This window comes from Varanus komodoensis, unplaced genomic scaffold (assembly GCF_004798865.1).
Source record: "Varanus komodoensis strain SLA01 unplaced genomic scaffold, ASM479886v1 scaffold3, whole genome shotgun sequence".
NCBI lineage: Eukaryota > Metazoa > Chordata > Lepidosauria > Squamata > Varanidae > Varanus > Varanus komodoensis.
In genome coordinates this window covers 36,377,211-36,400,833 of record NW_025335761.1, presented here as the reverse complement: position 1 = coordinate 36,400,833, position 23,623 = coordinate 36,377,211, and the positions used below count along the sequence as shown (strand labels likewise).

The 23,623-nt window shown below is 42.2% G+C and overlaps 1 protein-coding gene across 3 annotated transcripts in view; it reads right to left on the bottom strand.

The window, feature by feature from the left end:
- Window positions 1–23,623, bottom strand: part of ESRRB (estrogen related receptor beta) — a 118,414-nt gene that overhangs the window by 14,095 nt on the left and 80,696 nt on the right. For 2 of the 3 annotated variants that reach the window (XM_044436348.1, XM_044436350.1), the window contains 2 exons: window positions 3,203–3,313; window positions 1,136–1,297 (listed from right to left, as the gene is read on the bottom strand). In XM_044436348.1, the coding sequence (XP_044292283.1) occupies window positions 1,136–1,297; window positions 3,203–3,313 (273 nt within the window). Of the gene's footprint in view, window positions 1–1,135; window positions 1,298–1,450; window positions 1,466–1,729; window positions 1,736–3,202; window positions 3,314–23,623 lie in introns of all 3 variants that reach the window. The other variant, XM_044436349.1, reaches the window with a different exon arrangement.

The window sequence follows — 23,623 nt, the reverse complement described above, 5'->3', positions numbered from 1 at the left end:
CTGTTAGGTTAGTGGAGCAATCCATACTGAGGTCCCTTAATCTGCAGCATAACTCTGTTTATGCTGAATCAGGTCCTGACAGATTGGGGAGCTGGTGAGTGGGGTAATCCCTGACATGACAGGCCATCTTCAAGAAGGACACCTCTGGGATTAAGATTTGCTGAGAAGCAGTACCCAAAGGCTGACCTCATTCCCCAGGCACCTATATGCTTGAGTTTTTCAGGTCAAAGCTTAAAGCTACAACTTAATCGCAAGCATTGAAGGATATATTAATTTATACAAATAAATCAATAACAGCATTGGAATTCAGTGCAAAAGCAAGGAGATGGCTGTAAGCTAGCAGGAGTCCTCTCATAACCTGTTTTCTGTTGAACACAGATTCTCCTTGAGGCCTCTTTACATTCTAAAAAGACCAGCAAAAAGCAGATACATATGAGCAATTACAACTTTCATTTCCTGCTTCTTCTTGTAATACCTAAAATGGAAACTCACACATTTTTCAGTGGGAAAATGTACAAGTTCTCCTTTGCACATGCTGAAAGCAGCATTACAGAAAGTTATTGCCCATCTACTTCTTCTTGCTTCTTTTAATGTACAACAAGAGGATGGCCAGATGTCCTCTTTTACCAGAGGATAGTCCTCTATCTGAAGGACTGTCCTATCCAATTCCAGTATAAAGAACCAGATCAACCATTGCCCACCACAGTTAGCACCTTGACAGCAGACTGAATGGACAGCACACAACTCATTTGCCGACCATTTTTCCCATTATCATGGGATTTACTATATTGACATTATGAACATTATTTCTAAATGTGCATCTTTACATATAAATTAGACTAAACACATTTTAAACCGTGTTGTGCTCTCTCTTGTCTTCTCTGGAGATTCTTGAGAGGCTACCCTGACCCTAGGTTTCTCACTGGATAAAGATGCCCACTGCACTGCATTTTTATTCTATTTGCAGAACATTGGGCTTGACCTTTCAACGTCTGAGATTTTTGTTTTGAATTCAGGATTCCAGATCTCCCCATCAAGCAGCATCAATTTCTTTACGGAAAATAATAAACTGGAGCCCATGGTGGTAAGTAACTGCAGCTACCTTTTGCCACCCACCTTCCCGCACACTTCTTACCTGGGATGTGCTTTGCCCAGCCAATGATCACAACCAGCTCTCTGTCTGCCAAGTCACAGAGTGTGGTCAGTGCTTTTATGTCACTCTCCGGCATGGTAGGATCAGGCATAGCATAAATCTTCTCTGGCTCTGCCACCAGCAAGTGAGAGACAATCTTAGTCACTGCAAATTACAAAGCAGATGTCAGAACATACACTTGCTGAATTTTACACAATTAAAAAATGCACCTTGACATTTCATTTCTGAAATAATACCTAAGGTGCAATCTTATACACATTTAGACAAAGAAAACTCCCGGAGCGCATGTCTAAACACACACAGGATTGCTCCCTTACGCTACTTTTGCGTTTCTGTTTCCTTGGGTATCCTAGGAAGAGAGGAAGCTGCCTAATACCAGGTCAGATTATTTGTTCACCAAGCCCAGTAGTGTTTCCTGTTATCAGAGCTCTCTAACAAAGGTCTTTCCCATCACAATTGCTTGATCCTTTGAAACGGAGACATCAGGAAATGCACCTACAAACTATTGCATGCAAAACATGTGCTCCACCACTGAGCTATGATTTCATCCTAACCCTTTCCTAGATTTACATGCACAAATTACTTATCTACCTCAGTGAGTTTGGTAAAGATGTACCTGTCCTATTTGAAAATGTTGTGCATTGTAAGTGATAACTGCTCTAACATGCATTCAGGGACAAATTAGTCTTGCAGGAAAAAACAGTTTAAACCAACACCCACGAGGTAATGGAATGAGGAGTCATTCCTAATTGCTGCTTCAAAGAACTTTCAGTCTGTGTGTGTGAGCGACTGCAATGTGAAGTGGCCTTTCACACATTTGATCCCACCCCTGTACATGGAGGATAGCTCAGCCTGTTTCTGTCTACCCGTGCAGGTGATTGCTGAGCTGCAGGTGACTGCTGAGCTCCATGTAGGCTACTCAGACTGTGTAGCCTACATGGCTTGGCCTTCCTCCAAAAGAGGGTAAACCTGCTGGAAGCTAAGTGTTTTGTCTTTGCCATGGCCTGCTTCCTGCACTCCAAACCAGGGGCAGTATCCTATTTGGTACTAGTGCCAATGTAAATTACACTGAGTTACAGTACAAGTAACCTCTAATGCAACACCAATCATGTTAGCTAGGTTAGAGTCCAGTTTAGGGTCACAAGGATGGCAGCTGGACTGGGCAGGGCAGGGGATGACATATGAGATGAGACTGAAGGAACTGGGTCTTTTCATCCTGGAGAAGTGAAGACTCACAGGAGATCTTATAGCAACATACAGGTATGGGAAGAGCTGTCACACTGTGAAGGGTTGTGACCTGTTCTCCCCTGCGGCAGAGAACAAGACACAATCCAATAGAGCAAACCTCAAGGAACTGGGTTTCAGGTTGGATGTTAAGAAGTACTTCCTGAAGGTTAGGACCCCTAGGATATAGAATGGGCTTTCACAAGAGGTGGTGGAGGCCCCATCAGTGAGGGCATTCCAGGAAAGACTAGACAACCAGTCATGTAATACAACCTGGGTATTACATGAGCAGAGCTGGGGGGTCAGACTAGATGGCCCGGGAAACCTTTTCTGACTTGCTATGTTTCTGTGTGTGTGCTGGTCATGATGGGTTTCCCAGCAAAACCCATGGCCTAGCAAATGCTATTGCCCTTATGCTATACTTTGCTTATTTCAGTTTTTGCAGTTTTCTTTCCATTAGTGCTATGCCAAATAGGATACTGCACAATATCACTGAAGCAAAAGTAGAAGAAGCAGCTGGGAAGACACAGTTGTATCAGGTCAACTAGCAAGCTGTGAGCTGGAAAAGGCAAGATGTTATCTTATATCTGTACTATTATTCTCTCTCTCAGAAAATTGTGATTGTGAGGGCAGAGAGCTGAAAGCAACAATATCCAGTGCCACTATTTAAGTCATAATTCTCTACCCAATTAGGAAGTGGAGAACACACTTCCCACACTTCCCATAAACAGGGAAAGTAGTGCAATCTCTCCCACTTCGCCATACTGGAAGAAGCAAAAACATGGGTTTGGCTCATGTAAAGCAAGATGTAACATTGAAACCTACATGGTTTTTTGGCTGGGGGAGGAATTTGTAAGCTCAGATAAGTGCTGCTCTCAGAGTCCAATCTTCTTTTGTACTTTTGACGGCCTCCACGGACCCGATCCAGACGCACTCCTGTAAGCAAAAAATAAAGGAGATCCTAAAGATCTTGTGCCAGATCTGGAAGCATAAACAAGGACACAAAACTGTTGTCTTATTTTTACCAAGCATAACAAGGGTAGACAAAGAAATTGGTATTACATACAAGGAAAAGAAATAGGTAAGTATTTCTGTTCCAAATAGTACAACTGGTTTGGCCTCATCTGCAGCACTGTGTCCAGTTCTGGGCAACACAGCTTAAGAAAGATTCAGTCAAACTGCAAAAGGTTCAGAGGAGGGCAACAAGGATAATCCAGGGACTGGAAACAAAGACCCGTGAGGAGGGGTTGAAAGAACTGGGCATGTTTAGCCTTGAGAAGAGAAGACTGAGGGGAGATATGAGAGTACTCTACAAGGACTTGAAAAGCTGTCACAAAGAGGAAGGACAGGATCTCATCACAATCATCCCAGAGTTCAGGACATGGAATAATGGGCTCAAGTTACAGGAAGTCGGGTTCCAGCTAGATAGCAGGAAAAAATCTCCTGACTGTTAGAATAGTACAACAATGGGACCAATTACCCTGTGAGGTTGTGGGCCTGGTGTCCTGCACCAAGCACAGGATTGGACCTGATGGCCTTCTGACCCCATCCAACCCTAGTGTTCTGTGATTCTATTATTCTAACTGTGCAGAAATTTGTCACATACATTCTAAGATTATGTGGCACTCCAGATGTTTTAGACTTCAAATCCCATCATTCCTTATCCCATGCCATGTTGGAGGTGGCTGATGGGAGTTGTAGTACAAAATACCTGGAGGGAACTAGGTTGAGGAAGATGCATGCAGACCTTTTCCTTTCTTGTGTAGGTATACATAAATGCTGCAGTGCTTAGTTAATTAATCGGTTGGGAAGAGAAAAAACATTGTTATAACCCTTTTGACCAACTGAAAATATGGCCAATTGACTAAGCTGCATAAAAGTTGCAAAAAAATGTTAATTGTTTTAAATTTGAGAACTGTGGATAGCAGGCAGGATCAAGGTGGTCAGAGTGAACCAGTTTTGTGGCTACCTATACATCAACACTAAATACCTGCAAATACTCCATGTCAGTTTGTTATATACCCATTTGCACCAGAAAATGTTCAGTGTGAAAACATGCAGTTCTTTCACATCCACATGGCTGAGGATCATGGGGACAATCCAATATCTCCTCCTCCCAATAAGAACACTAGCAATGTGTGAGAAATTTGTTCAATTCTTATGTAGAATTTACCTAATTTGCACCTCCTCGACCTGGACCCAAATGAGCACTCTGCAGTCAAAGTCAGTATATTTCTGAGTTTGAAATGTGTTTTACAGAGTACAAAAATGAGTTTGAGAACATGCACACATTTGCATAAAAAGCATATTTTTAAAAAATGCACACAGACACGCTTGAATGAGTAGAAAAAGGGGTTCATTTCAAAAAGTGTGCACAATTCAGAGAGAAAAATGATTGCAGTCTGATAAAATTATGGCTTGAAACAGGCGTTCAGGCAGAAATCAGTGAACTTGAGCCTTCCCGATTCGTACATCCCTAATGTAGACTACTGGATGGTGACAAGGAATTGCCTTTGTTGCAAGCCCCAAGTGTGCAGTTATGGGCCAATTTAATTTCATTACATTTCATCACATTTCATTATTTCGTTCATTTATTAAATTTGTAAAACACCCTGCTGCTGGAACTCTCTGGACAGTTCACATAGACTAAAACCTCAAAAATACATGATTAAAAACACATACAGAAATGTAAATAAACAATACATAGTGAGAGACACACATATCTAAAACAAGTTCAAGCAATCAACAAGAAAAAAATTAAACCACATCATATGCTGTCAAATGACTGAGAGAAGAGGATGGTCTTAATTTGGTGCAGAAGGATAACCATGCTGGCACCAGGCAGACTTAAGTGGGGAGATTATTCCATAACTGGAGAGCCACCACCAAAAAGGCCTTCTCCTTGTAGCCCTGTCCTGCACTTCTCTACCTGGAGGAGGGCCTCAGATGCTGAGCAGAGTGATCAGGTAGACTCAGGTTGGGAGAACTGCTCCATCAGGTTGTGTGGTCTCAAGCTGTAAAAGGCTTTATAGGTCAAAGCCAGACCTTGAATAAGGTTTGGAAACATACAGGCTGCCAGTACAAATGAGTCAACATTGATGTTATACTTTCAGGCCTTCTCGCCCCTCTTATCATTCTGGCTGATTGATATTTTGACTTTGCACAAACTGCAGCTATTGAGTTATCTTCAAAGGTAGCCTCACATGGAGCCCACTGTAGTAAATTATCAGAGGTTACCAGAGGAGGTTACCAGAGCACAGACAACTGAAGCCAGGTTACTCCTGCCCAGATAGGGGTATAGCTGGGCAACCAATCAAAACAGGTAGAAGGAACTTTATGCCACTAAGGCTCTCTGAGTCTTAATTGACAAAGATGGATCCAAGGGAAACCCCAAGACATTGACCTACTCCTTCAGAGGAAATGTAGCTCCATCCAAAACAAACTGAGAGCCCTCCATGCAGTCAAAAAAATCAGCCACTAATAGCACTTCAGTCTTGTCTGGATTGATTTTCACCCAGTCCATTGTCACAGACAGGCACTGCTTCAACATGTCCACAGTCCCCCTGATAGGAATGAAAAGGAGAAATAGAGCTGTGTGTCATCAGCACACTGATGACTGTGCTCTCCAAAACTCTGGATGATTGTACTAAGTAGTTTCATATCAGAGTTAAATAGTGCAGAGGACACAACTAACTTCTGTAGAACCTTCTACTAGAGAATGCACAGGGCTGAGCAATATCCATCCAAGTAAGAGTGAAACCATTGCAAAACAGTACCCACCCCCAATCCCAACTGAAACCATCATCCCAGAAGGGTACCCTGGTCATTAATGCAGGAACAAGGAGAATCAACAGGTCATATTCTCCCCCCGCCCCTCTCCAAACACAGGTGATTTTACAAGTTGGCCAAAGGTTTGTCCTTGCCAAAAGTGAGCCTGATTCCTGACTAAAATGAATCCAGATAATTGCTCTCATCCAAGAGTGTCTGAAACCAGTTAGCAATCACCCACTCAAGGAACTTGAGCAGAAAAGGAACATTTGCCAATTACCTAAAATTATTAAAGTTTTTCAGGTCTGGGGAGAGTTTCTTCAAGAACAGTCTCACTGCCACCTTTCTCAGGAGGTCTGGGACCCTAATAAAGAAGCATTATTCACATGTCTAACCCAGCTGGCTGTTCACTTTCTGCCAGGTTTTATAAGCCAAGAGGGCAAAGATCCAATATGAAAATGGTTGCATGAACCTGTCCAAGCATCTTGTCAGCTGTACCAACTGAAACTCATCCAAGAAAACTAGAGAAGACTATGCTCTGGGTATCTTGCCTGATTCACCTGCTATAACACTTGGAATCCAAGTCCTAGAACATGCAAGAGATTTTATCCTAGAAGAACAGACCATCTAGATCTCCTCCACTTGTGAAGGAGAAATGCTGTTTCAAGTTTAAACCTGAGCAGGTGATGATCTAATCATGACAAAAGAACTGATCCAGAGTCCTCCAACTTCAGATCAACATCTTTCTGTCCAATTGAGACAACCAGGTCTAGCAAATGCCCTGCCACAAGGTGATCCAACACATGTTGTAAACAGTCCAGATGGACAGGGAGCATGCAGAGGGAGATGAAATTCTTACATCAACCCCTCCCCTGCTCCTTGGTCCTCAAGTCTACCCTGATGCTGAACCAAGTACCTCCATGGGCAGAGCTGGGAGAGATTAACTCCTCTCTGCTCACTCACCCAGTTCTCAGTTATCCCTGCCAGATCACTTTCTCATGCATTCTTACATCATTGATAAGGAAGAGCAATGTTTTAAATAAATACATAAATAAATAAAATATTATTTGGAATTAATCTGGAAATCCAAAACGGCATCTAGAGACTTGAGGGCAAGCTTATAGGGCAACCAACAAACCTGGGGGTGAGGGGAAGATCAGAACACATCACAACCATTAACTGTTTGGGCCATGTTAACCGGACTAGCCCTTTTCCTAATGCCACATCGCTTTTGTCCCATAATCACAGGCTCTACACTTAGCCCCATAGCATCTCTCCCAGACATACGACTATATTTTAAGAGTACACACACATACACTCCTAAACAAACACACAGCCAGTCGACCCAATGACAGGCCAGTAGCCCCTGCATCCCCTCAAAGGGGCAACCCCATCTCTGATGTTACTGCTACCATGGAACTAACATCCCTTGTCACAGCTGGGGAGATAAAGAACCTCTCCAGGCAACATGCATGGCTAGTTCAAATCAGCAAGCAGTTGGACCAGGAAAGTTTTTTCCTCTTCAGCTCCAGCTAGAAGGCTGTTTCTTTCAGGCAGCTAAATGCAGTCACAGGCACAGGCAGTAAGGAAAACAGCAGAGGGAGTCACTCTAATGTTTAACCAAGGAGACTTGTGCATATATAAACACAGTGTCCTCAGTGCTTGGCTGGGAAGGTGGCTGCACAGGTTGCAGAGGTATTAGGCATCCTCAATCAGATTAGAGAGACACAAAAGGACTTAAGTGCATTAAAAGAGATAAGAGGGGGGGAGTGGAGGGGAAGGGGAGGGGGGAGAGAGATTTCTGCTGCATCCCCTTTTCCCTTGCTGAGTGCATATGTCTGTTCATCCAAGGACTTTGGCTCGTTAATTTCCAACAAGGCTCTGTTCTTCTGTCCCTGCATCCTGTGTGACACTCCTTGAGGCAAGCACTTTAAATAAGGTCAAAGTTGTTGTTTCATCCCAACACAGTCATCATCACTGGCAGCATTAAAGAGACAGTATGCAGACTCAGCCACGTGATGAACAGCCTGTCCTGCTTTGCAGGCACCATGCAGAGGAATCTCCAGGCACAACAGTGGTACAGAAATCATTTACAGCTGCCTTAGCAGACACATCAGGGCACGTTCCCTGCCCCAAAGACCTTGCAATTTCACACAAATGGACAGAAATGCACCCCAGCTGCAGAGCAGTGACTTTCAGGTGACACACACACATTTTCTTATGGTATTATTGGAATACTGAGAAACAGAAACCTCCACTGTGTTAAGGTATATTGGAAAGGAAAGCAAGAAATTTGTCTTTGTTTTGAGAAATGGTTCACCCACCATGACTTGAGACTGAAGTCGTGCTGGATGGCCAGGTCAGGTGGAATGAGATCTGCTCACTGGGTCATGGCCTAAGAAATTAAGAAGAGCTGTTCTGAATCAGCTCAGAGACCTATTTAGCCCAAGATGCTGTTCCTACATTGGCCAACCAAACGCCTATGGGAAGCCCCCCAGCAGGACTTCAGTTCTTTAACTCCTTCCTAGAAACACAGGAATGTGTCCTGGCTTTGGCTAACTCCACTAGCAGTGGCAGACAGAAAGGCAGGGGAGGAAGCAGGAGCTCATTAGAAAAGCCCCCCTCCAAAAGACCCCCACAGTTAAACTATGGAGCTCATTAGCAATGATGAACAACTGGGATTATTTTAAAATAGGATTTGAAAGATTCATGGAGGAGAAGGCCATCAGTGGCTGCCCATCGTGATAGCAATAGAGTCCCTGGATAGAGTTGTGATAGCGATAGAGTCCCTGGAGGAGAGGCAGTGTGCATATCAACAGTAGTTGTGGGGAACATGTGCAGGCAGGTGCTACTCATGTCTTGCTTGTGGGCTTCCCAGGCCCATCTGACACATCTGCTTGGCTACCAAGGAAATGGAATGCTGGACTCCATGAGCCACTGCTTTTAGTGTGAGGATGGGCAAGCGTTTTTGTCTGGTTTCATTTCTCCTCCTGAAGGCATTCATTCATTCATTCATTCATTCATTCATTCATTCATTCATTCATTCATTCAAGTTCATATCAGTTCACTATCCACTCAACAGTCAAAGCTCCCTGGGCAGTTTACAAGGTTAAGGCATTGTGTATTTGCTGGGCAAGACTCCTCATTCCTAGTTTTGCCTGCCTTACATTCATGGGGACCAGGTGGATTACATGGGGGAAACCCTATGCTCAAGAGCAAATACCAGGTAGGAGCAAAGACCTATTGCTACACTTTTGGCCCTTTGATCCTCATCTTCTTGATCTGGAACTTGACCACCAGCCCATCCTCAACCACATTTTCTGCCTCTGGCCCATTAGACCTTCCTTAGATTAAGATCCGGAGGGGCTACTTAGAGCAAGATCTGAAAGATATGGCACATCTGTTGGATTTCGGGCAAAATTTGTGTTTGGACAGTATTAGCGTTAACATCGTGTTAAATTTGGAGCAAAGTTTCAGTAGAGATTTGCACATGAATGCTTTTCAGGAATGAAGAAGTGTTCAGGGAGTATAAGAAACCACTCTCAGATATCCATATTTTGTGTCTTCTTTGTGTGCATTTACTTATTCTGTGTATTTGATCACGGTTCTGATTTGTAGGATATTTTCCTCTTTCTTTACTATGTGGTCCCAGCCAATCAGACTGGTTCTGTGTAACTTGAAGGATTTAGACTCAGCAAATGGTTATACTTGAATCTGCAAGGATTGTCAAGCTTTTCCATGCTATCTGCATATTTGGAAGAGAGCAAAAGTACAATCAATCTATCTGGAAATACAAACTCTTTCAAAATGTGTAAAGGTCTGTGTCTACGTGTATAACTCTGTATGTGCATGTATATCTATATATCTATCTCCATGAAATGAAGCAAGTTTCAAAAAATTAAGTCACAATAGGAAAGAGAAATCTGAATTGCTCTCTTGAAAAAGAAATGGAATATGATATATCAGTTGGTGGTAATAGAATGTTTAATTTGCTTTTTATAGATGTTTATTTTTATTAATATACATTATTATTTCAGTGGTATTTGTTAGCTGCTAGGATAGCAAGACATATTCTGAGAAAAAAAGGTGAATATTGGATGTGTTGGGTTGATGGTGATATTAGAAGTTTCAAACAAGTGATAAACACATTATCAGAAATTACAGATATTCAGCAGCTACCTCCAACTTGGTATCTTACAGATGGGCTGGAGTACATCTGTATTCCCATCACTCTGAAACAGCACGGCCATCAGAGACCAACCCTTCTTTACAGTTATTACTGAATAGGAAAAAATAATTTGAAATATTATAGGCTGGATCCAGGATCTCTCTTCTGCAAAAGAAAGGGACATTCCATGAGAAGAAAGGTTCTGTTTGCAGAAGGCCCCTTTAACCAATTTCTGGGAAAACTACTCCCCCACACCCCAGCTCATACCATTCATCAAGGTCCCCCGACATCCTGTGGAGTATATTTAGGGGCTGGAGGGATAGCTGTGAGAAGTAGGACAAGGCAGTCTGCTTTCATCAGTGCAAATCTGCACCCAATCAATATAGAGAACCAGTATGGTATTGTGGTTAAGAGAATGGCTCAGAAGATTTCAGTTCTAGTCCCTGCTGAGCCATCGAGCCAGCTCAGTGACTTTGGGCCAGTCACCTACTCAGCCCAACCTTCCTCACTAGCCCTTAGTTGTGGGATAAAACTAAGATCAGGAAAGAGAGGGTTATGTAAGCAGCTTTGAGTTCTTTAAAAAAGAAAAATGTGGGATATAAATTTCATTAATCAATCTGTATCATTGGCAAAGACTTCATCAAACTCTCTAAGTATTGCCTGTGCTCAAAACTGGAAAAAATCTCAAATATTTGGATATAGTGAAGTTGAACAAGTTAACTGATGCAATACATATCAAGAAAAAATCGTATTTAGTATTGCTAAAAATGGGCATGTTTTATGGATTGTTGGAATGTATACTCTGGAAGTATGAGGAAAGTTGTATAATTTGAATTATCTACTTTTTTCTAAAAGAAAAGAAACAAAAAAAAATGCAAGTTGTAGTCACTGGGAGTTGTCTCCATAGAGAGGAAACAGTTGGGGTGGGATGACAGAAACAGAAATTGGTTGTGAAGCTTGAACAGAAGCAGTAAGAGAAGAAAGATGGATATGCTAAGCTTTACAAGATTCATTGAGGATGTCAATTGAAAATTACACTGTAGTAATTATTCTGCATTTCATGCTGGCTGCTTTAGTTCTGAAGTTTGACAGCAGTGTACGGACAGCACTAAATGAAAATGCTGTGTGGAAGACAGGCAAAAAAACAACTAGGCACCCCCACACACGCATAATTCATACTGTCCAATTCAGTTTCACTAAAGGTCCGTAAAGATCCACTGCACTGAATGATGACTGTTACCTGGGAATGGTTGGGAATTGCAAGTAAAAACCCCAGGGCTGGTCCAAGACATTTTGCTTGGTTCCCCTTTTTTGCTGTACATTGAAAAAAAAATCTAATTTTGATGTAGGGGTGCTGCATTTGGGGAGGGGTGTGGGCGTTATGTAGCTCCAAGCCACTTTAAACTACCCCAATCAGTTTATTTACCCGATCAAAACAAAATAAAAAGCCCTCAGTCTCAATGGTAGTTTATGTTAAAAATTACATCTTCACACATTTGAATGAATAAACATGTGCGGTTAACAAAGTGTTTTCCTTTCCCCTGGGGAAAATAACAACAGTGTTTTGTGTGTGCGTGCGCATATGTTGTGCTGAACAGTCAGTGCAGAGCTGATTTGAATGTTTTCAGAAGAGATTTTTCAGAGAATTTTCTGATTTGGGTGGGGGGCTCTTCCAATAAGCAGCCATTTTGTTGAATATTCCCCACTATTTTACTCTACAAAGTCCCCTCAGGTGCTAGGCCTGAGGCACTGCTGTGGCTGGGCTGACAGCAGGAGGTCATTTTGTTGTAGTTGCTGCTGCCGCTTCTTCAGCGGAACCACCCCTTTTTATTTTATTGCCTAATTATAGATTTCTTAAATGCCTTTTTCAAAAAGACTCAAGGCAACGTTCAGCAAAATTAAAACAAAATTTAAAGCTACGAAAAAAGAATTATCTCCTCCACTACCACTACCCTGTAAAGGCACCCAACACCAATGGTAACCATAAAAAAATCCCACTGATGTATTAAAGTAATGAACAGCATCCAGGTTCACACAACATGAGAAGCCATGGTGATTTCTTACACGTGCTAGTCAGTTATGTCATCCAGACCCAGTTGCAGCGATTCTGTGCAATACCTTTAGTTTCCTGAAACCAGGCAGAGAATCAACGGTCTATACTATGCTTCATCTGGGATTGCCATTTTACCATTGTTATAGAAGCACCATAGAGCCCTGTGGAAAGAGCAACCATAGAAGTGGCCGTTCAGCCACCCATCCTCGATGACCTTCAGCTCCCTAGCAACATATGTGTAATCAACCACTTAATTCCTATTGGCCAAGCAACATGCCCATCTCCCTATTTACTTCTGGAAACAGGGAGAAAGTAGGTAAATGCATGGAGGGGGGAGGGGGTAATTGCATCAAAAGGTTTTATTAGGATTTAATAAAAATTCCTTGGGGACTAGACAGGCTAGGAAGTATTGCAGGCATACAGATACACTTGGGAGGTGAATACTACTACTACTACTATTGTTATTGTTTCTACTCAGCCATGATGCTCACTGGGTGACTTTGAGCCAGTCACCTACTCTTAGCCTAGCCCACCTCACAGGGGGAGTGATGAATGTTCTGTTAGGAGGGTAAAATGGAGAGGAGCAGGCTTATGTAAGCCAGCCTGGGATTCTTGCAGGAAGGAAGCAAGCAAACACAATCAAATGCCCAGGAATAGAGGAAAGTCTTGATTCAGTGTGGAAAAGGTGACAATGCTGGCTCCAGCTGGGTCTTTCTGGGGACTGCATTTCACAGTCAGGTTTGTATATGTGGAAGGCACTGCCAAAAAGGCTCTGTCTCTTATGGCCATCCTCCAAACATCCCTTGGAGGAGGGAGAGAAGAGCCTCAAATTTTGTTTGTAGTGTATAGTAAGTTTAAAAAGATGATGTAGAAAAGAAGAGCCACATCACTGCTAATGGTGACATGCCCACCCATCTCCTGTCAAGGAACTGTTGATGAATGATGTTGCCTCCTGGAAGACATTCAGTTAATCTTCCCCTGCCAGTTTTGTTGCCCATGAACAGGGTGAGGGATTTGGGGAGGCCATTTCATTCAGTTCTTCCAGAGTAGCAGCTTTTTAAATGTTCTGCTACAGAAAACTATGTGAGGAGGGAGTACACATCCAGGGATAAATCATTCTTTGTGCTGATCTTTCATGAAAGTTTCTACCTCCTTAAAGCAGTGCAAACCATCCTGGGCCCGTTCCTTGATAACTCTTCTGTATACATATTGGAGAAACAAACCTATAATTTCAGAGGAGGAAGTCTTATTTATGGAAGATATGATGAAGAATGAAAGACCAGTAATAGGAAATGTGGGGGGGGGGGGGCAGAAAGAGAAACGAAATTACGTGAAAGCAAGCAATGAGGTTACTGGTCCAGGTGCTCCTGAGATTATAATGGCTGTACTATTACAGCCCAGAAAATACTCTCCAGGAAACATATATCACAGTTGTACTACCGCAGCTCAGGAGAGCTTGTCTTATAGGATGTCTAAATGAAAGACTGTCTGGCAACTGTATGTGGGCTGCTCTGAGACAAGCTGGCTTGTCCAAGTCTAATAAATAAAATATCTGTTTGGGGACAGTTTGTTTGAAACAAAGGAAGTTTATGCTGATCAGCATGATATGCATACTTCATTCCTATTTGTTAAGGACAGACCCTTTTTTCACTGTTCTTTGTCCTTGGTAAATTCCTCTCCCCATTTTTTAATTTTGCCTTTGGAGGAATACTTTGCTCAGCATAGTCAGTGTGGGCTCCTAAAGTGGTCATTCTTCAGGTTACAGCTCCCTCCTTCTTCCAGGTTTCTAGAAGTTAAATCTATGAATAAGCCAGTGGTAGGGCTGGAAGTATCATGTCTCTAGTGCAGATGTGGAATAAATGTGTACATATGAGCACTAAGGCACAATGTAGTGCAAAGCCTACCAGCTCACACCCTGCAGGGCAGTTGTTGGTTTTACAAGTTTCAAACGCCTGATAACACTATTGCAGATTTTTTTTTTTTCTTCTCTTCATGTATATTTAACCAAAAGAATGAACAGCCAGGTAGAAGGTAAACAAATGTGAGGTAAAGGTATGCAATATTTCCCTTCCTACTTGCTGACCCTCACAGAAAAAGCAAGAGAGGGACTCCCTTCTTCTTGTAGAATTTTCATGTTCTGCTTTTTTCTGCTTGTTCTGTTCCTGGGAAAAGCAAGGTGACATGCATTCCAGAAGTAATTTAGAAAGAAGTCTCATTTGTCCCAGATCTACCATTACCTCATACCTCTAAGAAGGTTGTCAATTTTCTAACCATCCTGTTGGTGCCACTCATGTTCCAGAAGTCCTTCAAAGAGAGCTGTGCCAGTACCGGCTCTCTGCAGTACGAGAGCGGTTCTGCTGATCTGTTCGAGCTTTTTGCATTTCTCTTGTGTGGCCCTGCCAAGAGACATCTGTCCAACAAGTTTGAGATCAGATGTCCCCTCGCTGACTCGATAACATCAGGCATTGGGTGTTTTTTCCCCCCTTAATGGAAGTCAAATAATTCCACCATTTGTTTTTCCTCTTTTTCATTCCTTCTAAATGCTGGATGCTGTCCCAGTCTGTCGGAAGTAAAAATAGCCGAGTGTGCAGAGGAGGTAGCACAAGCAATCAAGTTTTCTTTCTTTTTTCTTTCCAGGAGACTAAAAATACCTTTCAAAGCTCCACGAAGCAAAGCCCTCGACAGTGGGAAATACAGCCTAGGCCCAACAGTGGCTGTCACACTGAATTTACAGGATGTGCATTCTTCTCGACAGAGTCCCTGTAGAAGGTCTTGTGATCCATCATTCTGCATATAGTTGCTGGGGCAAGGTGTGCCCAGTTGCTATGCATTTGTGCATGTGTATATGTATGCATGATATTCTACACCACCACTTGAAGCGATCCTACCATCTGTCTCCCCTCAATTCAACTTGCCAAAACAACACTGTTGCAACTTACTGTATCTTGCCTGGCCAATTCTTCCTCAGGCAGCAGATGCTAGTGGGTAGCTACAAGAAGTCAGAGGAGAGAAGTCTGTGCTTCACATGGCCTGCTTTGGACCCCTAAAACTAGCCTGCTGCCTTCAGGTAGAATTTTGAATTTGCCAGTTTAAAAGTCATATTTAAGTGCCAGTCCAGTTGGCATCCCTTGCTTTATCTTGTCCTTTGCCTCAGACAGCAAGAGCTATTGGGCTGACCCCCATATCTTGCACCACACATCTCTCACCCCTGTGATTAAAAAGGTTTTCTTTTCTCCACAGGCATGTCTGGCAGCCTTGCAGGCATGAAGTTGAATCCTGTTGCTTGCTAATTCTCAGCCCATAATCTGCTGTTTCCTTCGATCTCATGGCGGGAAAAACCCCACTGCACCCTCAATATTCATCTTGCTTCCATGATTGCAATTCACATTGCTATGCAGAGACCATAAAAATATTATGCAGGAACAGTTCTTAACATTCATCATAATAGCATAAAGAGGGAAAGCACATAAAGGGCTAAAGAATCATACCTTTTCCAGGATGCCTAAACATCTGTAATCTGGAAATGCCCTAAAAGTGACTCTTATGAAGACAATACAATAAAGAAAATCCTGTATTAGATATCTGAGAAAATCCTGAATTAGATATCTGAGATGCTGGCAGGAGGTTCACGTTGCATTAAACATTTGCTTTTAAAAACTATTACTACATTTACAACATACCCAGAGAGAATTTAAAATGTATGCACATTTTAGTGAGGAAACTTCCCTCCACTTGCTTTGTTCATTTGAAATGTGTCGAAAAGTGGTATTTCTGGCATGGGCTAGAAGCAGAATGCTCTATAAATACAAAGCCATTAAGCCCCATGCAGCAGCAACCTGATCAGGGCCGCCTTTTAATTTCCTGACATGAGCTGGCCACTAACCCAATTACCCAGAATCCCCGGAGGAGTCCTCATCCTTCCCAGGAAGCACAAAGAGAAAGCGCAAGCATATTGCATGGATGTCAGCAGAGCTTTCACTGAAATCAAATATCTTTCAGAAAACACATGGAATGGATGCTGGGGGTGGGTGGGGGGAGGGCCTGGAGGCAACATCTGAGAGGCGGTAAGGGGAGTTCTAGAATGGCTGCTCTTCATTGAAAGATTCTTAAGGATAAACAAAAGGAGGACGATTTTAACTATTAAATGAACTCTCTACTGCTTAAAACTATTTAATCTTCTATGTGGATTACCACAGTGACTGATATAGACCCGGGTTTAGATCACTGGTATTTGCAATCTCCTGTTCAATTGCGGCAAAACCCTTTTTATGGCACTGGTCCTCTCTCTGCCATTCACTACTGCGTGATTCAGCAGCAAAAGCTTTTCCCATTCTGGACATGCAATCCACTGGAAAGCCTGGTCCACTGAAACTAGTCCTTTTATGCAGCTGTTAAAATCAGAGGAACACAGCTAGTGGGGGAAAAATGGTGGCAACACTAATAGGACATCTCCTTCTTGTTGCAGAGAACAAGCTGTGAGTGACCTTAAAAAGAGAATAGGTCTTCTCCTAAGATACTTATTTTTACAAAAAAACACACAGGCTGATAATATCATTGCTGAAGACATAGTACGTACTACACAGCTAACACAAGCCCCATTCAGGCCTTCTACCACACATGAAAGAAAATACACCAGACCTGTCTCCTTCCTTGTGCATTTCCATTACCCTGTTCTTGGGGAGGGGGACATTTGGGAACTGCCCCTGTATTCATGGAGGATCTCCACACAATCAGAAAGCTGTGGCGGGGGCCGGCGGGGGAGACATGGAATAAAGGGTGACAAACTCAGTGATGCTGATGGGTGGGCTACCACACTCTCTCCCCTCCCATGTTTATTAGCCCCAGATGCACAACACCTGTACAGAGCTACAGCCACCAGCTGATGCACTCTTGCAACAGTGATGGGAACTACTCAGAAATCTATTCCAGTGCTTTTATAATACATCCAGACACCCCTCACTGCTACTTAGTGGGTATTTGCTAAGACTGCAACTGGATGGCAAACTGTTCTTGAAAGCTTCTTGAAACAGCACTTTCCTCTCAATCAGCATGCAAACACAACTCCTTGAAAATTACTTAGGACAGGCAAACTCTTATTTAGAAGTGGAACTATTTCAACTAGTTAAAACTCATGTTTAGCTCGCAATTTGCATTCTGCCAGCAGAAACATCTCAGAGAACAAGTAAGTAGCTGTGGGAACTGATTAACATGCTTGTGCTGCCTACTTTCTTGAATCCACGATCAAGAAGCATGGAAAGAAGAGTCATTAGGGTTTGTATATGATAGACAGTTTATGCATTCTACTGTATTTAGTTCAGCTTGAATATCTTTATTTCAAAAGATGAAATATACAAATTAAATCTATGCACAGGCATTTGGGGCTGTTTGGGGTGGGCCGCTTCAGTGCAGTCATGATCTGGAAGCTACAAAGTTCACCATGAGCACTACTTGCTCACAAAGACAAGTTGCAAAAAGTCAGGCTGACTATAAAAGTGCTGTTGTTAAGGACTATAATATTGTCCTAGGAGGTAGTTCGTCTCCCATGTAACTACTTGCCTCTTGAAATACCCTTTTTTCCCAGTAAGTTTTCAAATTCCCCATGATAAAGATTTTTTTTTTATTTTGAATTTTTCAGTTTTAACACTTTACTTACTTTCATATGTTAAGTGATTGTTTTATTTTTTAAATCTGTTTATTATACTTTTTATTTTGCAGATTCCTTTGGAAACCTCCATATGCAGGGGGAAAGCAGAATATGAATTCCTGTGTAAATAAATCTTGGGGTGACAACATTCCCTCATGTTCTGTATGTTTTCCTTCTCTGGCTATTTGTATACCTTCCCCCTTTATGTGCAAAGGCCTGAAGTAGACTCTGGACACAGGCAAGAAGGATTCAAGTATTGTGTTAAGAGGACAAACCAATGTCAGATATTAACTGGCCATCATTCTCTGGAAGTGAATTACTGCTTAAGATTCTACTGCAGCTCAGTAGTAGAATTTTGCAAATGTCAGATGAACATATAATAAGGTTTCTTAACCTGCACTTGCTTATAAATAAATGACTCTGATATAGGTGTGAGTCAACAGGAGTCTTGGAGGTAACTGTCTGTGGAAGCATCTCTTCCAGTGTGAACACGGGGCAAGAAGGCATTTAGGGAGCAACAGCAAGTTTGAAGGCGGAAGTGTCTTCTCTGATGTTGGTCATCACTGTACAAAGAGGATTGAGTCAGCACCACTTTAAGAAAGGTTCTAAGACCATCATGGGGAAGGCAGTGTTTTATATATGCCTGGCTGACCACTCCAGAGGCTGGACTAGATAGCTCTGGATAGAGTGCTCTGATTGATATGGTAAACAATGTTTTTCTTCCATATGATCTCTTCAGTCTATATGCGAGTTACATTGTTAGTATTCTTACATTATTATTGCAAGGTTAGAGGGTATTTCTCAGTGTCACCTGGACTTAAAAACATAAATAGAGAATAAAAGAGAACTATCAGTTAATAAATGCTAAAGGCACATATGTTAACAGACTCGCAGCGTTTTGAACTTCCTCTGTGGCTTTTGTTATGTGTCTCATAATCCATATATATTAAAGCTCAGTTTATCAGCATGATATCAGCTGACCTCTGGTCATCCCTAGAATAGGCACACTAGCAAAGTTTCATTTCACTGCCAGCTGAGTGGGGTACTCAATCCTGAGACGAGGCTAAGGGGGTTGCCTCAAGGTTGGAGGAAGGTGAAGAGCAAAAGCTATTGGCACATTCAGAAGGTCCCAGGCTCAGGCCACAGAATCGTCAACTATTATTGGGAAAGACCTCTGCCCCAAATCCTGCAGCTAGATGGGTTATTGGCCCAACTCTGTGTGCTTTAGTCTTGCAGTTTCATATAAATTCATATCATCAGGCAATTTCAAGCTACCATGGAGTAATTACGATGATCCCAGGAGGCCTGGGAACATATAACTACAAATAGTCTATAGCAAGGCTGCAGAATATCAGGCCCAGGGGCCAAATCTGATTCTCCAGGGGTCCCAGGATAGCACTCTGGCATTCCCCAAAAGGTCACAACTCCTTCCCATAGGCTCTACCCCCAGCTACTGTTCATTCAGTGGTTTCTCATGTTTTGCGCAAGTGCTTTAAGATGCAGTATGCTGGTGCTTTTGTGTGGTTTGGTGCATTTTGGGCCCTGCCTCTTTTGACTTCCTACAGCCCTACCATCCACCAGAGTGTGGTGCTAGGAGCTGTACAAAACTGGCCCACAGGCTGTAAGGGCCACCCCATCATTGGCCTGCAGTCTATCCAAGCAGGGGCAAATGCCCACATTATTTAAGAGCTTCCGGATATTGTTTGCATACAGATACACTTTGCATACTCACCACCACCTCCATATGAGAAGTGGAGGTGGAAAGAAACTGCTTGAGAATTTCTTCTTGTCATGAACTTGGCATGTTGTGCATAGTGCTTCCTCCTTTGCAGCCTCTGCTTCTTTTCATCAACTTTCTCAGAGGTCTTTGCAATGCAGGCTCCCTTTCAGCCCTTTTCAAAGAAACGCTTTGCTGGATGGGATCTGACAACAGGACTCCTTTACTGTGTTGGACATGTGAAATAAAAAGTGTGCAATATACCATTGCTCAGCTCATGCAACTTTCCTTCTTGCTGCCTAATCCAGAGAAAATGGACAAAAAAAGCATTTTTCTGCACCAGTGCTCTGTAAAGTCATAATCACAAGAGAATGACCTCAGCACATGGTCAGAAATATGCAGACAGGGCTAAAAAGAGCCTTATTTAAAGAATGTCTATCTGAAATGTGATCTCCCTTACTGTAGTTCTGAGTTAATCCCTCTTCTGCTTTTTTCAATAACAACAAAAAATTAGAATTTGAAGAGGTGAACAACTCTTATTTTCTTTCAACATCCAACATTCCAACTTCAACAGAGCTGAAGGGCAAGCTCTCCTGAATAGGGAATCAAATCTTTCTTCCTGGGCAAATTTACTATTTTAGAGTTCTGATAAAAGAACTATATCTTCAGCAGAATTGTATACTAAGATCTTTCCATGGCAGTACCACTTCTGCACATATAAAATAGCAATCTAGCACCTTAAAGGTATAAGTTCTAGCTTAAGCCTCTCCCACTGTATTTGTTTTCTGTATACATGCAGGGCATGTGTTTGTTTTTTTAATGAAGAAGTTAAATTCTTCATTAATTACAGTCTCCCTACTGCAGTCTCAAAGGAATTCAACCACATCATTTTGCACGGAGGGGGAAAAGGTAAAGCTGGATCTGGCAGTAGACATCCGGGTGATTTTCAGCAGGTGAGTAAGAGTTTGCAACTTCTGATTCTTCAGCAATGTAATAGCCAAACAAACACACTTTTCCCACCTAAATCAGGCTCCTGAAATGAAAAAAATGGGCCAACGAAAAGTGGACCTTGTGTAAAAGGAATGGGATTGCTGTTATTTCAAAATGATGATGATAATGATGATGCTCAGAATGTGCTCAGACAAACCTTGATCCATGTCATTTCCATGGGAATGAATAAGAATTTCATTTTACTCTTGTTTGAAAATCATGCAAACATAACCCACTTGCAATCCTGAATGCAAACAGGGGCAGGAACATAATTCTTGGGGAAATGTCACAATTTTCCAAACTCATCTCTGTGATTTAGAATGTGCCCATATGCACAATTGCTCATATGCAGACACATGCATGTATGTCCAAAATGTGCGTTTCATGCTTTAGCCTATGAGAGAAATGTACATTTTCAACTGGGAAAATCTATATCTTTAAAAATGCTCCAAAATGCATGAATTCAGAAATACGATCAATGAGAATTCAGAGAACTCCAAGAAGTTAACATCACATGTTTACCCATCCCTAGTTGCATCAGGCTCTGGTTGGTGATTATGGATTTCTATTTTTTTAAAAATAGGCCCAACAAGACTGATGTCTGCCAGTTGTTACTGTATATTTTTTAGTTCCTAGAAACAATTATACTGATCCTGGCATCATGGATTAGATAGACCCTATACAGCAACTTCTGCAACTGTATTTATTTTATCAGTATTTATTTCTGTAAGGCTTCCTGACCCAGTGTCTGAAAACCAAAATGAAACCCTAGTACCAATGCCCTTCTGGACCAAGAGGGCTTTTAGTCATAAAGAGACTAATGTGGACGCCATGGTGTTGCAATCCTCAGAGCCATCCATGACATCCAACAGAGACTGGGTATACTGCAACTTAAGATACTCAGTCAAACAGAAACACTGACTCAATATGAGAGTTGAGACTTCCAGTTCTAAATCCACTCACTCCTGTACGTCTCTGCCAGGACACTCAGCTAAGATGCAAAGCGGATATAACAGGCACATTCTTGCTGGGTGGCGGGGCTGGGGAAGAATGATTTACTGCTGGCAAGAAAGTCAACACGTTGAATACATGTGCTCTTGTCGTATATATCAGGTTTTACACGGGTAGTTTTCCAGCCTCTGTTTTATCCACATTATTGTAGTCAACTCAGTGAATTTCCACTCTGCAATGTCACGATGAAAGAAACTGAGATGGCCCAGTGCACATACATTCCCCCAGCTGCACTGCATGGATTAGGGCACTCTTAAGCAAAGTAGCCGGGATATCTGAGAAACCTATTGATTGCTCACTCTGCTCCCTTCCTGCCTCTGTTTCTCATTCACTTTCTGCACTGCCATACCAAACCCCCATGCTGTGTACATCACAGGGATAGTCTTTCACAGGCTCTAAGTATCCCTTTGGAGGTTTATTTTTTCCCCTTCACCTGAAGAATCAGTTCCAAATGTCCCTATTTATCAAGGGCACTCCCTATATTCTAGTTCTTTTGTAATTTCTGCATTTTGGGGATGCCAAGAATGGTTTTGCTTTTGCATTGTTATTGTGTGAGTTCTGGCACACTAAAAAGGGTGGTGACAGAGGGTGGGCCAGTGAGGTCTGCCACCAAATGTCCTGAACCAGATCTGAAATCATGCAGTGGCTACAAAAGATGGGGGAAGGGGGCCAAGCCCAAGGGCCATTGGGCAAGCTGTGCTGCTGCTGGGGGCAAAGGCAGCTTTTGCTCCTTTTATTAAAATAGCTATAATATTAATTCAACAAAGGTAAGCCAACAAGTGAGGTGCAGCTGCTGGCTTAGTGCTGCATCATGGGCACAAATTGAAACATCAAATCCCTCCAACAGGAGCAATATCTATTGTTTCTTTCTTCCAAAGTGACATTATATAGCATAAGAAATGGTTGAGCTGCAGAGTCATTTGCATAACCTACAGAATTTGCAGCTTGTGGTTTTAATGGGGAAGCAGGCAAATTCGTTGAGGCCAAGGCTATCAAAAGCTACTAGACAAGATGGCTAAGTATCACTGGTATCAGAGTCAGTATTTCTGTAAATACAAGCCACGGGGGAACACAAGTGGAAGGGTGGCATTGTGCTCACGCGCAAGTGGACTTTCCATAAGTGACTGGTCAGCTGTTGTGGGAACAGAATGAAGGACCCTATAAACTTTTTGTCTGAACTGGCAGGACTCTTCTTACACCCCTACCTCTGACCTGAAATTTTGCTTGGTATTGCTCTTATTTTAATTTAATTCAGACTCTGTAAAAATGAATCAAAGTATAAATCACTGTTCACAGAACCTCCCTAATCTCATTGTTAAGAAGATTTGTATTAGCATTTTCACAAAAACAATCTCATAAGTGATTGATCTTAGGTCACAGGAGAGAATCAAGATAAATACTAGAAATGGAATCCAGAAGAGCTATCTATAAGTACAAGAATAGCAGCCTGACTTCTGCAATGCAGGTACAATACATGTCTTTCAAAACAAGGACAAAAATTATTTAATATGATATTTGCAAATGGTGATTACTGAAGGCAACATGATGAATGAGACTCTGGAAAGGGGAAAATATGCGTATGAGCTTGGATATCAATACTCACTTTTGAACAGAGAAAATGTAAGATGTACCTCTCAAGGGAAGCACCTACACTTGGAACTTCTAAGGTTGGCCTAGATACAGAAAATGTGCAACTGGGAACAATCCTCCATTGACTGTGCGATTGCGTGGATGATCTAATAGAACAACAGGAACCAGAGGTAGGAAAAGCCAACGAACCCTCTATAACTTAAAATCCCCAGCCAATCCTGCATCTCTGTGCAGAAAGTCGAACAATTATGGATTTGTTCTTCCCAGAAAATTGCTGACTCCTTTGAGACAAAATACTATAAAAC